General features: G+C 33.5%; 3 protein-coding genes across 3 annotated transcripts; 2 read left to right on the plus strand and 1 right to left on the minus strand.

Moving 5' to 3' along the window:
- Window positions 1-1,825: 1,825 nt before the first annotated feature.
- Window positions 1,826-3,343, plus strand: LOC129302908 (uncharacterized). Its single transcript, XM_054941811.1, has 2 exons — window positions 1,826-2,492; window positions 2,601-3,343. Exon 2 carries the CDS (start codon window positions 2,611-2,613, stop codon window positions 3,067-3,069), a length of 459 nt encoding a protein of 152 aa, XP_054797786.1. The 5' UTR covers window positions 1,826-2,492; window positions 2,601-2,610; the 3' UTR covers window positions 3,070-3,343.
- Window positions 3,344-6,137: 2,794 nt separating this feature from the next.
- On the plus strand, window positions 6,138-6,922 carry LOC129302909 (copper transporter 5-like). Its single transcript, XM_054941813.1, has one exon. The coding sequence runs from the start codon at window positions 6,247-6,249 to the stop codon at window positions 6,688-6,690; it is 444 nt and encodes a 147-aa protein (XP_054797788.1). The 5' UTR covers window positions 6,138-6,246; the 3' UTR covers window positions 6,691-6,922.
- Window positions 6,923-9,277: 2,355 nt separating this feature from the next.
- LOC129303736 (G-protein coupled receptor 1) lies at window positions 9,278-15,773 on the minus strand. The gene is made up of 9 exons (XM_054943240.1): window positions 15,423-15,773; window positions 14,302-14,333; window positions 14,045-14,214; window positions 13,115-13,213; window positions 11,415-11,512; window positions 11,267-11,323; window positions 10,763-10,906; window positions 10,359-10,429; window positions 9,278-9,917 (listed from the first exon to the last, which is right to left on the minus strand). Exons 1-9 carry the CDS (start codon window positions 15,603-15,605, stop codon window positions 9,812-9,814), a joined length of 960 nt encoding a protein of 319 aa, XP_054799215.1. The 5' UTR covers window positions 15,606-15,773; the 3' UTR covers window positions 9,278-9,811.
- Window positions 15,774-16,976: the final 1,203 nt, after the last annotated feature.

Below are 16,976 nucleotides of genomic sequence, written 5' to 3' on the forward strand. Positions count from 1 at the left end.
ACAAAGATTTGTTCTGAGTGATTTTATACCTTATGAAGATATAAATTGACATTTAACTTTTGATATATGAATTTCATGAGTGGGTAATTTATGAATGTTTGTGTGTGTAAGCTTTCTTCTTAAAGAAGTGTACTTATAAACAGAGATATTAGCTCATAATGTATTAAGAGCTAATATCTCTATTACAAATTATAAGACAATTTAAGATTACATTATGAAAACAAAATATAAAATTTCAGAAATATAATTTGTTTTAAACCTACATATATTTAATTATTACACTATAATCATTTCATTTTTTTTCCACTTAAAGGATAATATTAAAAAAGTATCGTTAATGAAACTTATTTTTTTCAAATTAATTTATGTTTTAAGATAACAAACTACTTTTAAAATTATCTTATAATTTAGGATGGTAGTAATATTAGAAAAGGCAAACTCTTTCAAGTTTTTTTTTTTTTTTTGGGTGTAAAAACTCTTCCAAGTTGTTGTGAGACCCAAACCTCAATTCGTGGACACTTTTATCGCGAGCCAACCGATGCAGGGCTTCAGATTTCCAGCCGACAAATATATGGGCCCAATCCTACTTAGAGTGGGCCAGAAGCAGCAGGTCCAGGACAACTGTGTAGGCCACAAAGAGAAGGCCCCGTACCACTATGTGTATGCTCTGCGCTTCGCCTGTCTACATATAAAAGGTGGATGAAATGGACTAAAATCAAGATTCAAAACTCACCGAATGAATCGCTCACTGACAATACCTTAAACAGAATTACTTTCAATTAGAAGACACCTATGGATCTTAAAAAAAAAAAAAAAGTAGATGCCAGCTGGTGATCAATGCATGTGTGATGTCAAAAATTCTAACAAGATACCATATCCGAGAGTCATGAATAACATGATTTGTTTTCGAAAATTTTGTACAATACAGAGCACCCGCACTGGTTTCTTCATACTCTTTTTAGTAAAAGGCCAAATGGGGAAACAGAGTAATAACCCGTTTCGATTTGAATTGGGTAGAATTGATTATAAAAATAATTAAATAATATGATTAATTTTAATTATAATTAATTATATTATAACACAATTTGTTTGAATATTATTTTTTAAAAATTAATTTTAGCAATATAAATTATCATAAAGGACATTACTTTTCAAAATTAAATTTTTGACAAAATTATACTTAATATTATTAAATTTGTTAAACTTTATTTAAAAAGTGAAAATATTATTCAACAGTAAAATTGAATTTATAAGCAACATTTCAGAGCTTATTTAAAAATGTGATTCTGGATTAATAATTAATTTATTAATTATCAAATTTTTTAACTGTTTGGATAATTTTTTTCAAAAATTGATTATACTCTCAATCCAAACACGCTGTTAGTGTGGGTGGAATACATGATAAGATCAGCAGTTGGGTGGAGGGGGTGATTGCTGGAGAGTATAAAATACTAAAAAACTGTGATTCATGGTTATCCCCTAACGTTGATGGGTTTGATGGCCACGTTCTGTTTTCTATCGTCACTGGCAGGCCAGGCTGCAAGGTTTACTTGCCGTAACAACATTTGCTACCGGCACCTCAGCAGACCAGTGAACAGTCATCCCTTGACTTCAAGAACGCTAGGGGTTCGCGTACTTTAGCTTAATACTACAAAGTCCTCAGCAACTCAAACAAAGAAATACAACACATAACACATTGTACGTATAAGATAAAGAGAGGAGAGGAAAGAGTATCAAAGGCTCTCACAGGACATGGGTAAGGCTCATGAGTCCTTGGCTCTCCCACAACCACAAGTGCGCTCTCTCTTGTCAATTTCAAGGCCCCAAAGTGGAACACTCAACTATATTTGCACCTTAGGCCAGCAACACCGTTAAAAGGAATAGCTTGCTCTACCAGCTGGCAGATTGATTAAGCTTCACAAATCTTAAGAGAAAAAAACAAGACAAGAAAAGAAAAGAAATGATTCCTGTAGTACATTGTACCTAGTCTGTTAACCATATATGAGTGCTACGGCTTAATAAATGTATTATTGAAGTGATGATAACATTTAGTCGATTTCAATTTAGCATTTACTTGTCTTGAAAAATTTGCACCCGTCAAACCGCCATATTTTTGTCAATAAATAGCAGGAGGAACAAAGGTCCCTCTCGTTTCATGCACACGCTCTTCATTCTGCTCATCTGCTGAAAGTCTGAAACACGGGAAGATTAGAGAATCTGATTTGCACAGAGATTCAGTGTGTCTGAAAATAGTTCGCTTTTAGGGAAGGATCACAGAGCCAATCCAGGCTCTGAAATGAATTGTATGCCGCTTGAAGTTCTGTTTCCGGGGAGCGAAAAAGTTGAAGAAATCAAGTGGGAAAAGGAGCGATAATTCTTTTTCTTCCCAAAAATACATATCATCTCGCATCTGTTTTAGATCCTTTGAGTATTTTTTAACTGATCTTGGAATATTATTCTATTGTTCATATATAGGGTGATTTCGGCGGAAGGTAAAAAGATTAAGACAAATTTCCTTCCGCAATTTACATATCTCTGTTTTCCATTACACGGTCAAAATTTTTTCTTCAAACTTTAAGATGTTGGATTTTGTGAACCAGAGAGGATATCATGGCAGCTAGAATTTTGAAGGAAACGAAATCGCTATCTGGCATTGAGACGCAGCCACAGGCACAAGCATTGGCGATGAGGGCAGAAACAGTACATGTAAAATGCTATTGCTGCGAACTGACGGAGGAGAGCACTGTGGCATACGTCGGTGGTGTGCGAGAGAAATATCAAGGTCGTTGGATTTGCGGGCTCTGTGCAGAGGCAGTGAAGGACGAGGAACACAGGTCGGAGGGAGACATTACCGTGGACGAAGCAGTGAAGAGTCACAAGAAGTTCCGTCAACAGTTCACAGAAACAAGCCCTCCCAACAATGCCACCGAGGATTTGATAAAAGCCATGAAGCAGCTGATGTTGCGGAGCTTGGAAAGTCCTAGGAACGAAGGGATGACGTGTCGACCATTGGGGAGGTCTCAGAGCTGCTTCTCTACCATGACAGGGAGTCAGAAACGGAGCGACTAGGGAGAAGGTCACGGCAGAGTAATTGATAAGGCCACTTGATCGATGAACTGCAAGCAGCCTATTGGAATCGCATTGGCCTCGGGGTTGTCTGAAAACAGCCCTGATTTTAAAATCTCTGTCTCGCCTTCATTGAAGTCTGGCCTTCACGCTTAGCATTTGCATCATATGATATGTATTCTAATGTTGAATAATGCACTGGCCAGTTCCGTAGATCTTTATGTTTCGAAGACTTCTCAACTAGAATAATGGATCCTTGTTCTTCATTTAAAACTTATATGACTTGTGCCAGAGTTAGCGGCTAATTGTTCTTTATAATACCATATCTGATAATTCGGTTTGTATACATGCATGGTGGTTCCGAAGGAAGGATTGAGCCAGGGGAGACGCTGGTGATGATAGTGATGTCAGAAGAAAGAGAGGCACCAAGAAAGCGAGGTGTGGAGATTGGAGAGGAGGAAGAAGAGGGTGAGAAGGAAGAGCAGAAGAAGAAAATATCTGTACGGTACGTAGTTATGAGGGTATGGAAGACGGGGTCCACCATCCAATACCATAAGCTTTATCCTAATGGTATATTTGGGTACCTCACTGCGTCAAATCCCCGATTACGATTCTAGTTATCACTTTATAAAAATGCTATTTGTTCGCCCGCTTTGACGCTGCGTTTTGGTCCAAACGCTGTTAGAACCTCTTTTGCCAGCAAAACGCCATTAGTATTGAATTCAGAGGGTTATCTCTGGCATGGCGTCCATGTGTTTGCCAAAAGTTGACCGAGCGACATGCCCGTTAAGGCATCAGGCTTTCCGTTTTCCACTCTTTGATATATCCACAGGTTTGCAGTTCCTCATTTTTAAAACTCACTGGTTCTAAAATTGTGTTTCCGTTGAGAATTTTATCATTGGAAAAATTGGACTGATCTGCTGTTGTATTTGTCGCAAAAATATAAAAAAGTTAGAATGTCGAAAGCTAGAAAAATGCAACCTCCCACATGGGCGTCGCCAGGGCACTCACCGCTGTGCACGGCCACGAGGTGTAAACTTTCACACTTACAAATCACAATTAGTCCCTTCGTCTCTGTATATACACCATATTTTTAATCTAATCATATAAATTAATAAAAATTAGTTTTCAAATTAAAAGCATAGTAACATTTTAATTTTACCCCTAATTATTATAAATAAAAACTAAATCCCTTTTTTAAAGTAAATTAATTAAAGAATTAATCTTTTTTTTAATTTAATAAGGATATAATGGTCCCTTCATTAAAAAAAATATACTAATAACATCTTGTATTTATGGATAAAAAAATTTTTTATATATAAAAATGGAGGGAGTATTTTTTTGCCTAGGACAAAACACACTAATCAATAACAATACATATGTTTCAGGCCAAAAAAAAAAAAATCGATAACAATACATAAGTAGCCACAAAGTATATCGTCTTTGTATGTTTTTACAAACATAGCTTTTGATATCATACTATTTTAACAATAAAATATGTTCCTCTGAATATTACCTAAATGATTTGTAATATTTAAAATTATTTATTTTTTGGTGAAAAAATATTTAGTTTAAATAGCAACAAGATGATAATTTATTCATAGCTGGACTCGCAGATGTTGTTTGTTTGGTTCATAGGAGAAAAGGAGGTGAATTTTAATGAAATGAAAGGAATCGATGAGAGAAGATAATAATATTTGGATAATTAACTTTTAATGCTTTAAATGGTACTTATTTTCTAAAGAATAAAATAGTTATGTTGAAATTAATCTTATTTTAGACTATAAAACTCAAAATTTTTTCTTAACTAGCTGTGCAAGTGGAACGTTGAATTCATTATATTTTTTTTTAAGTTTTTTTATTAAAAAAAACAGGGAGAGTATATTTGATAGGTTGTATATTAATTGAATTTGAGGGCATTTGATTAAAGAATGTTCACAATTTTACCACATAATAAATGAAACTACGTGCTATACCGGGATGATTTCAGTATTGTTGTTACATTTGGCGTCAAATGCTTCCAATTTTTCCTTCATTTTATATACAGATTATATATTTATATTGTCCCACATTCGCATTGTCGCCTATGAGACGCATCCATCATCACTTGATTTATTAGGCGGCTCATTTATTCTCAAATTCAAGAAATTTTAGAGTGTAAGATATTTTTGATAGCGGATAGCTACGAAGAGCCCAAAATATATGGGTCCCAGAATAGGACGGATTTGATGCATCCTATTCGTGGCCACAAAAAGTTACAAAGGCAAGGGTTGGTCAACATAGGATCTTAGATTTGTATTTATCAATATTTATTTCTAATTGTGTGGAAATTATTAAACTTGTCAACATTTGTTAATTGCTGGAGTCAGAAATCATTTTATGAAAAATCGTCGTTTTTTAATTTGGCCAAAGAAAAATAATTTTTTTGGCAATTATTCATGTTCAATACTTCGGGGGTATATGAATTAATGAATTAATCGTAACAATAGAAGGAAACTTAACCCTAGGATGTATTTATAAAAAAAAAAATAACTCGAGTGAAGGAGAAGCAAATTAATGTATGCAAACTTTCATGACTTCTTCTTTTATTTAAGATGATATCTACATTTAATTTATGTCACAACAAGTAAAATTCATAACTAGTTAATTAAACAATGAGTTGTTGTTTACGTTGTTTACATGCTTGTTACCAAGTGTTCCAGTCCCATGCGAGGGTGTGTAGTTGTTTTTCAGTTTATATTTGAAAAAAAATACATCCTAAATATAATTTAAATATATTTTTGAGTGTTGTTCAAATAAATTTAGAGTTTTGTTTTTGGCAAGTTTATTTTACAGTTTAACCTTCAAAATTTTTTTTTTTTAATAGCAAAAGTACTGCCCCCTTTTGATAACGAGATGTATGTACTACCAATTGGGCCATAAAGTCGAATTCCCTAAACAGCCTTGCCGAGCATGGCAGTGAAATGCAGAGAACGAGGGCACAAATTCGTAAATAGAAACTTCCCGGGGGGTATTTTATCGTGGCCGAGATGAATGTCGTAAAAAACGTACATTTGTGGAGTACTGGGCCGCATTACGGCCCATTTGAGTCAAAATCAGAATCTTCTTCCCCAGCGGGTCAATTTTCAGACTTGAGCCATCGGATTTCCTCCGTTGCTGGTTTTCCATCAACAGGCCAAGATGATGCACATGACCTTCTACTGGAGCAAAAAGGTTACCCTTCTCATCGATTCCTGGAAGACCGATTCATGGACGAGTTACGCGTTGAGTCTGCTGGCGTGTCTCCTGGTCTCTGCTTTCTACCAGTATCTGGAGAATCGTCGCCTTCGCCTCAAGGCCATTACATTCGATGTGCCGTCCGCTACGACGCCCCAGAATCAGATCCCTCTTCTCCGACCAAATCTTGCCGGAGACAAGGCCAAATTAGGGGTGAAGCTCGCCGGAGCGTTGCTGTTTGGATTTAATTCGGCGATCGGGTATTTGCTGATGCTGGCTGTCATGTCCTTTAACGGAGGGGTCCTTGTGGCGATCGTGGTCGGTCTTGCCATCGGCTATTTCTTTTTCAGGTCTGAGGATGAAGAAGGAATTTCGCTAGTTGTTGGCAGTGCCTGTCCCTGTGCTTAGAGACTTGGGAAACATCGATGTTGCTCGAATTCCCTCTTCTACTCTTGTACGCTTACGAGTACATGTCAGCTGCGTTACACCCTTTTTTATTTTTATTTTTATTTTGCCCTTCTCTTTTCTGGGAATTTGAGATCGGGGTTGTGGGGTGTTGCGTCTTTGGGTGTCCATGAATGTGCAATTCTGATCGCAGACTTGAAACTTTAAATTTGAAAATCGAAATCATTTTGGTGTAGTTTGATTAGTGTAAGAGGGGCAATAATTCCATGCGTAATTAATTGGGAGGAAACATGCATTGAACATTTCAACATTTTGGCGGGTTCAACACAAGTGAAGATAATATTAATAGGAGTGGGCTTCTGAGTTCTGATAAAACTAGTGTTAATGTGAAGGCAGGTGTAAAAGCTAGTGTGGGAACAGGAACTAGAATGATTTCCCAATATGCATGGGATGTCTCTGTCACAAGGGCAGACTGCCGAATTGCTGCAAACTGATTAACGGATTTTCTTGTATGCATTCGGTATTTACCGTTGCCACGCAAGCTTCTGATCCTGGGGTTCGAGTATAGGTGTCAAAACGATGAAACGTCGTTCAAGTTGGTAACGAAGTAGGCACCCCACTCCATCCGCAGCAGAAGTGGACAAACAGCATTGGATTTATCAAGAATGGATCATTAATTAAATCATCGATTTTTACAGTACACCCGATAACGTTGTAATATTAGAATTTCATACCTTATAATTTATGGGTCGGGTATTACTAGCTGACTGAAACGAAGAAGTTGTCGACTGCACCAGATTTGCTTCGTAGAATCATGATGCAGGTTGCTTGTTTCTGTAAACTTAACAGTCCTAAGCCTTAATTAGTTAGTTAGCATCCCTTTGTCGCCTAAAATAATTTAGAAATTAAGAGGTTGTCGAAGGACGCACCTAGTTAAAACTGTGAAAGACGGTTTTTCTGCCGTCCATAGACTTAGTTGAGGTTAAAATAAAATTTATTAAAATTACAACATTTTTCAATTTTGAATATGATTTGCTGTTGCCAAAAAAAGAGGAAAAAAAAAAGAAAGAAAATGATTTCATGTAATCTTTTTTGTTGTTTTCATATATTTTATTGGAGCTTTTGCATATATATAGCACGTTTTATGAAATAAAACCCAATAAATAGCCTAACATTTGTTAAATTTTGCATTATGGTTGTTTTAATATGTAGTTAGCTTTATATGATAAAACTATCCTTTTTGCAAATAATATCACCTTCTCTTGAATATTTTTCACTTGGACAAAAACCTTATTTCAAACATTTAAAAATGGAAGAGAGCTTTATTTGGCCCTCATTAAAAAATAATAATGAGATTAAGTATCTTTGTATCTACAAAATGAAATGGTGTTAATAAGTTTTTATTGATATAGTTTATCAGTGATATACAATTGTACATCACTAATATATTATCATAGATTAGAAACACAAAAAAAAAAAATTATTTGTCCAAAACATTCAAAGATAGTTCATAAAAAATTTTAAACGTTTTAGCTTATTATAGAGAATCAAATACCTTAACTAATAAATCTCATTTTTCATCATAAGAAATGACAAGATTAAATATTTTCATATCTACAAGATTAAATAATGTTGATAAGTTTTCATTAATATGGTCTGTTAGCGATATACAATTGTGTATCACTAATATACTATCGTAGATCATAAACACACAAAAAAAATTATTTGCTCAAAATAAATCAAACATAAGCTATACAAAATTATATAGATCTTAGTTTATCACCAAAAATTAAATACTCCTCTGCAATAAAAGTTTTAGGTTTACATTCATCTTTATGCAAGGAAGTCTAGCAATGAGATTCATTTGCAAAGGTACAAAATTTAACTACTCATATTCGGATGTCTCTTGCAAAAGAGTGTGCATTTGTTAGAATAAAAAAAAAACAATATGTGAATATCATTTTGATTCCTCTGCGCACCAAAAAAAGGAAGGAATTATTGTGAAAGAGGAAAATATATGATGGATGTGTGTGTAGAGATTTGATTCAATTAGTTAAAGGTTAAAATCATTTAGTTAGTTATAGGAGATATATTCATGGATAACTTTATGTAAAGTGTTTTAATATTAATAATATATTTGTTCTATGAAAAAAAAAATCCCTTATTAATTTTGTAAATAGACCTTATTCAAAAATATTTAAAAACATCATTCATAATTGATGAGAATTGTATTTTTCATGACCATTATGCCAATTTACTCATTTTTTATTAGACATTATATAAATTCTTTTATTCATTTAATTTTTTTCTCTATAATTAATTTTAGTAGGATTTAAATGTTCAAAACTAAGCACAACCTACAACAATTTTCAAGTTATCATGTACATCATGCTGCACCTAAGAAAATTTTTTATTTAAATTTTAAAATTTGCAACAAAATACTTTTTTACTGAGAGCATCCAATTCGTCCCATAAAGGCCAGCTTGTTTAACCCGAATCTTAGCATCGAGTTTTGGAAACTCGTCCTTTGTTGAGAGAGATCCAACCCTACTCGTCCAAAAGGCCGAAAGGCAAATTTGGAATGGGCATATAAATTTCAAGCTTTCACCTTAATTGCCGGGAGAGGAGTAAAATAGTAAATACAGTGCCGATCTGGAAAAGATAGTGCAACATTTGGATGTGCCCCAATATTATACTACAAAAAATATCAATCAAACGTCCTATCTCAAAAATGAGAGATACAGGGACATGTACAAAATGCTCAAAATTAGGATCTGCAAAAATAACTACAGGAACAGGAGTCTACACCTCCATTAAAAAATTGCCCTTGCTAGTTGTTGCAGCAGTCACAAGTGGGCCTTAGCTTGAGCATAATCATAGATTCCCGACACATCAAAATAAGCTGGCTCATCCGCTGTTTTCTATGACAAGTGCCAGGCATGGGCATGCAAGCCAGATTTCATATGATTACATGATTCAAATCAGTGAGTGACAGAGCAATGCAACAAATAGCATTGAATGAATGCTGCTAGCAGACCTTTTGATCCCCATGAAAACTTCGTCTACCTAAACTAGGATGAAAAACGTCAAAATTTGGTATGGAGGTTCATGCCATGTCCATTTACTATCGTTCATCTTCAATCTTTAACGAGACTAGCTCACTTTCTTGCTGTTGGTTTCTATACTTCAAATTGTTAGGAAGCCATCTGCAAAGTCTCTCTGGCAAGAACCTGGCATATGAAAAGAATAAATGTCTGGTTGTTTGTTTTAATTGAATGAGCTAAAACGTAATTACGTCCTCACAAATACACTAGTGATCGTCTTTCTCAGAAAAGGAACAAGAAAACACATTAGTGATTCTCAACCCACCAGTCAAAATTAAAAAACCTCCAAAAATAGATGATAAGTATTCTAAATAATGTTCTTCCAGCTAATGGTCACATATCACAAGGTTGTACATGTAGAAATAAGAATGACAAATGAATTGACCTGGAGAAGATTAGAGTTGGAGGAATATGAAGAAGCCAAGAGGGATTCAGTTAGTAATAGATTTGAATCTTGCCAGGATAGCCACGTGAGACGAATCTCAAAGTCAAGGGAACAACAGAGAGGGCAAAGGAAGCAAACAGGAATTTCTCAAGGAATATAAATAGAATACAAGTAGGGCTTACATGTTTAGCCTCTCACAAATTGCTCGACGAACAGAAGAATTGAGGCCATATGCTATTGAGTTGAAGAGGCCCTGCAACATGTAGAGGGAGTGCAAAAAATCAGCAATACATTTTAGTACCTCGTGACAGAACTTGATGTTCACTCTTCATACAACATAAAAATCTGTAATACAGGATGCCAAATTCAGTGCACTAATTGGAAATGGCATATAACATTTCTGTGTATTATAAACTACATCAATGGCAAATACTTCCTTTGTGCATAATTATCCTTGAAAATGATTTAGAATGCCCGCTTAGCCAGGGAAGTTCTACAGTATGGACAAAATTCCACGCTAACAGGTTATAATAGAGCAATAATGTAAATATAGCTGAAAACAGCAAGTACAATGATTTTGTCATACCATAAGGGCAGCCGTTCCAACGTCTAGAAATGAAAGCCAAAAGATCTTATGGTCAGGTTCAATAAAATCATGAATGCGGTTGATAGTGCCAAATGCAAATGATCCTATTAGAATCAGAGGATAGTATCCCCAGCGACTCACAGCCTGCAAAGTTAGGGGGAAAGAAAAAGATGATATACCTTGTAGAGGAAAGATGCAGATGAGACAGTAATTATAGTTTCAGTTTAAGCAATACGTTCGAGCACAAACAATAACATGATAGATTGCAATAAATATGCCACATGACAAGAAAGGCAGATAAAGAAAAAGAATAGCCCAAACAATGAGAATTCTAAGATTAGAAATGTTAACAGCAGCAAATAACTGCTAGAAGGTTATCCTATGTTCATTTATTGTCGTTTTGTTTCCTTTTAGTTAGGAGGGAGGAGGAAAACAGGGTTCCTCGTCCACGTGCATGGATTTTTATACTTCCAATATTGTATTAGTAGTCAGACTATAAATTACCTTCATATTATCCCTTGTATCTGAGACATAATTTCGGTCTGAAATACCAACTGCCATCTGAAATTCACAAGAAAATGGTAAGGTTTAAAGCTTCCAAAATCAATGCTAAGGAAAAAAAAAAAAAAAACCTGACAATTTGAGCACATACACGGGTTGCATTGTTCAGCATGCGTATTACTTGAAAATATGTAAACCCATTGTAAAGAATTGCACCCCAAAGTGGCATATAAAATGTGATAAAATGAACTGCCTGCACAAGAAAAGAAGTTTGATTTTAGAAGACGGAGATAAAGGGAGCTTTTTCATGCTATTTTACAAACAAAATATCAAACTCAAATTCAGTACAGCTGCAGTACAAAAGTTGCAGAAAATAGAGGCTTGTCTTGTCGTTCTGCTTTTTCTCTCTTGAACAGTTTAATATTTACGAAAAAGCACTTAAAAAATTGATGCAAAAAACAACAGTATAGTATTTATTAGGGAAAATTAGTCCATCAGTCCTTCAACTTTCAACTCAATTATGACTCAACCCTTTAAGTTTGACTCATTGCAACACAGTCTGTCAAGTTTCTTTTATTTTATAATTCTGTCCCTAACTGTCAGTGAACCTAGAGATACCATGCTTACATATCACAACCATTGCTTAAATGGCATCCTGGTTTGCACCACATCAGATTTGGAAAAACCAAATAACTTGACGACAACAGATTTGGAAAAATAAAATAACGACAAATCAAAATAAGACATCTGAAAAGGGGGAAAAAAGTGAGGAAATGGGTAGAGAAATGCGCTTGGAGCAAATCAAGCATCAATTTCGCCAGCCAAAGACTGTGTCAGACCTCATCTTGCATAGAAAGCACACCGGACGGAGGCCTACCCTGGCAACCACCAAAGCTGCTGCCTCAAGAACTGTTCTGGGAAGCCTGGGACCAGTTAAGGTCATGATGGTGCCAGAATCAAAAGTTGGTGATTTGGTAGCACCCTTGTTCTGACAGTACCTGAAAGAAGGTGCCTTTGACCTTCATTACTCCCAGTTCAACTTAGAAAATGAGTCTCCCGATAAGAATCTCTTTCTCGTTTGGTTTTTTAATCATCACTTCTGGTTTCAGTAATTCATAGTTTCACACTGAAGAATTCTCATGCCTTGAAATGCTTTATTAATATGATTTGAAGGATTCAAATCTAATGTGTTCAAGTCCAATTTTTTTTCCTTCCAAATTTGACATGGTGCTGTCTAAGATGCCATGTAAGTAATGTTTGTGACACATAAGCATGGTATCTCTTGGTTCACTGACAGTAGGGACACAATTATAAAATAAAAGAAATTTGAGGGACCAAGTTGTGATAAATCAAACTTAAAGGACTGAGTTATAATTGAGTTGAAATTGAAAGACTAAATGACTACTTTTCCTCATTTATTATCACCAACTTCATTTAGATAATGTCATTATAACAGCTTGGTGTTTCTTGTCACCAACTTCGTCTAGATAATGTCATTACAAAGAGCATATAGGCCAATCATAAAAGTAGGGATAGAATGCCATACTGAATTTTCAGCAGAGCCCCAAACTTTTGCACATTGCATGGTTATTTTCCAGTTAATTTTAGCTACTTTGCATGCTGATAATTAGGAATTCGATTGAAGAATTGCAACATGAACCCCCCCCCCAAAAAAAAAGCAACATTACATTCAAAAACAAATAGGACTTGAACAAATAATATGGAATTGAGATATGAAATGAAGCACTTGTGTACTTTAAAAGGAAATCTGAAAAGGGGAAAATTATACTTTATTTTAGAGAAATTAAAATACTTGAAAATAAAACCCAAGGTAGCTCTTGTCAACAATACTTGCCTTCCCTGTGCGACCCATTTGACTAGAACACCATGTGCCAAAATGTCTATGGTCATTACCAAAGGAGCGACTGACTGTCATGACTAGGGACGTACCTAGAAATAGTAAAAATTTTGTCAAATGAGCTCACTGCAATTAAAGATTTGAACTAATTATAAGAATGGGTGGAAACTGGAATAAAAAATGGACCTAGGAAATCATACTATTGGTATTTGAATAAAACCAAATAGTCAAATACACAATAAATTTCTTCTAAAGTTTAAGAAAAAATATATTCCCTCCATTTAAAAATGTAGGATATTTTTAACTAAATTTCACCCCCAATAAAGTAGTTATTTATCTTTAAACTAACAAAATCTTTTCATATTTACTTCTATTTAATAGGGTGTTTCACCCTAAAAAAATATAAAGTGATCTATTCAATAGGGACACTTTTTGAAATAAAAAAGAAAAGAAAAGAAGTAATGATTACACTTTAAAAGACTAAAAATGACTTACATTTTGGAATATCTAACCCCTCAAAAAATACTTTACATTTTTTAATAGAGAGAGTAACTTTTAGTCCCTAAACACTTCTTCAATTATTGTTTCAAACCTTTTTTTTGGTAAGTATTGATTCAGGCCTTTAACTTTGAATCAAAACAACTCAATCCCTATAATTTCTTGACTTGAAACAATTCAATCCTTATAGTTCTTTGAATTGCTACAACTCAATCCTTATAATTCATTAACTCAATAAACTACAAGGATGGAGTTGTATTGACTCAAAGTTCAAGGAATAAATTGATAATTGAGAGAATGTTTAGGAACTAAAAATCATATTATTCCAAATTTTAATTTCTAAGTTACTGGTGGAGTAGATTACAGCAAAGTTGCCCATCCCCTTAAGTTAACAAGTTGAAAGTTGATCAACCATAAATACGTACCCCAAACATATAGATGAAACATGGCCTCCAAATCTTCAACATCTGTTTTGTGCCTAACAACAGTACGATGAAGGGTAAAAGCAATTGTTGTAGTCCATAGGAAAGATGCCACACAAAAGAAATGTGTGCTGTAACTCTGAGCATAACAAAAGAAACCTTTGGATGGGTCCCTAAATCAAAATGAAACTTCCATCAATCATGTAATGAACACCTTAACATACATGTGAAGAAGATTGCACTTGATTCAGCAGCCATACCCTACTATGTTGAAGAAACTGCAAAGCATGTCCTGCAGTCAAAGAAAATGTCACATTGGAGCACTTTACCAAAGGATCTGAATTCTGAAAAAGAAAATGAGGCGAAACTAGCATACAGCCACAGGGCACACACATGATTGATTTTCTGAATTTCAAATAATTCTGAATCATCCAACAGGATTAGACTTTTTCAATAAAAGGTAGTTTTACACGTAAAAGCCCAGAAGTCAAGCCAACAACAAGCAGGCCTATAGTTTGCTTTGCCAGTAGAAGTTTATTATAATCACCAGGACCCATGTCAAATCAAATTAAACATTTTTAACTACAGTTTAATAGTTAGACTCCTAATGCCAGTCCTAATGATACTTAGGTAAATCACATTCCCCTGTGGTTTGGCCAATATCAAATTGTTCCCATGAGGTCTAAAGTGCCTCATTCAACTCCTTTATGATTTGTTTCATTATTGCTTAACCACCTTGACTATTTTTTTTTTAATTACAACCAAAATGATCATGCGAAAGTTAAACTAATAAGCTATGTCATTGTTAAAATGTTTTACTTAAACTTTAAAATAACATTCCACAATTAAAATTGTGCCTTTGATCCTACATGCTCTGCAAAAATGTTCAAAATATAAGTGAAACTTTATCATTCAAAACCTTCGCTTTTTTTTGATAAACTTTGCATGTAAACTAAGAGATTGAATAAATGGTATTTGAACAAATCGTGAGAGAGTTAAACAACTCAAAAGAAGACTGAATTTCGGCCAAACCACAAGAGAAAAACTGCAATTTACCCTTATAATAATAATAATAATAATAATAATAATAATAATAATAATAATAATAATTAAAGTAAACTGGCTATGCCTAACTAAGGCGAGGTAAGTGGCATATCTCGAACACTTCCCCTAAATGAGACACTCGAATCATGCTTTGATTGTCGATCCAATTCAAGTTTCGACATCAAACTGATTACTTATGTGAGAGCTAACAATTAAAAGCCAAATGAATTTGTGCTCATAAATAAAGATTTACAGCAGGCGAGAACAAAAAGAAATCAGATCTAAGCGTCACCAACAAAACCCGATGGATCCAAATAGGGTGGAATGGGATGCATACAGAGAGGGCAAGGTAGAAAACAAGCTTGAAGGAAAATTTGCGGAGCTCCGTGAATAGGACGTAGCAGAGCACAATGAAGCTCGACCCGACGAATGAAAGGCTCGACGCTCCGGTGTTCACGGCCGACAAAATCCGGCGATCGTTCGCTGTAAGTGCACCGGCCACAGACACTAAGCTCGCCATTAGGCCAAGTACAAATCCGTGTTAACCCTTGACGATCTATTCCTGCTTCTTTTGTTCTCTTCGTTATTAGTCGCGCGCATCAACTGTATCAGAGTCAGTTGGCTCCCCCCAGAAAAAGAAAAAGTCGCATCAGATTCTGAGTTCAATTTCGCATTCATGTCTCAGAGAAGAGAAATTAAAAAGCAAGCGAATAAATTAAGGTAGAACAGTCCATAGTCTCAAATTATTTTATAAAACTATGTATTTCAACAAAATTTAACCTGTTAAAAAAAAGAATAAAACTTAATAATAATACTATGTGCAAATTTTTTTTTAATATAATAAACTTTCAAAATACTTTTTATTTAATATAATTTTAAATTTATTCAATATAAATACTATACTGTAATTATTTAAATTATATATTTACTTTCATTTTAAATTATAAAATATTTTAAAAAAAATTTAGATGCTTTAAAATATAAAACACTTTAACGTGTTTTTAATATTAATCTTATTATATATTTTTTTATATTTATTTATAAATAAAATATTAAATAAAAATTATTTTTAAAAGTTTTTATTATTTTATTTAATAAAATTATAAGATGTATTTAATAAATTTTATTAATATATGTAATTTTTTAAAGTGTCTTGTAAATTAAGAAAGAAAAATACTTATAAAAACATCATTAATAAAATATTATCTTTATCAAATTATTTATATTTTAAAATATTTTTTCATTTAAAAATGTAAGGTATTTTTAATCAAATTTTACCCTTAAATAAAGTAGTTATCTACTTTTAAACTAACCATATATTTTTATATTTATCTTTATTAAATAATTTATGATAAATATAAAGTCACTATTAATAGAGATATTTTAAAAAAAATAATAATTACACTTCAAAAGATTAAAAATATCTTAAATTTTTAAATATTCAAATCCTTTAAAAATATTTTATATTTTTTAATAAAAAAATAATAAAATATTTCTATCTCATCATGGACTACCGAAAAAACAGTTTTGAAATCCAAAACTCGACGTCACTTTGTCTCAATGATTACTAAGGTGATTTTTTTTCTTGGGCCTGGAATTATGGTGCATGCCTGCTAAGTAATGATTGATAATTTAAGAAGAATTAAATTTGTTTGAAGTCATATTGATATAATCAATTATTTTCATTATTACAATTGCATGGAAAGTCAAATTTTGAAAATCATAACTCAAGTTATTAAATTTAACTTTATTTAAATACTTATTTATAGATATTTCTACTCTAACATATTTAATTAACTTCGTGTCATTTATAAATTGTAATTTAATTCTGTTTCTTAATAAATACAAAGATAAATATAAATCATAACAAAATGAATTATAATTAATGATT

Source organism: Prosopis cineraria, unplaced genomic scaffold (assembly GCF_029017545.1).
Source record: "Prosopis cineraria cultivar Desert tree isolate PC_DT_omini unplaced genomic scaffold, ASM2901754v1 PC2, whole genome shotgun sequence".
Classification (NCBI taxonomy): Eukaryota; Viridiplantae; Streptophyta; class Magnoliopsida; order Fabales; family Fabaceae; genus Prosopis; species Prosopis cineraria.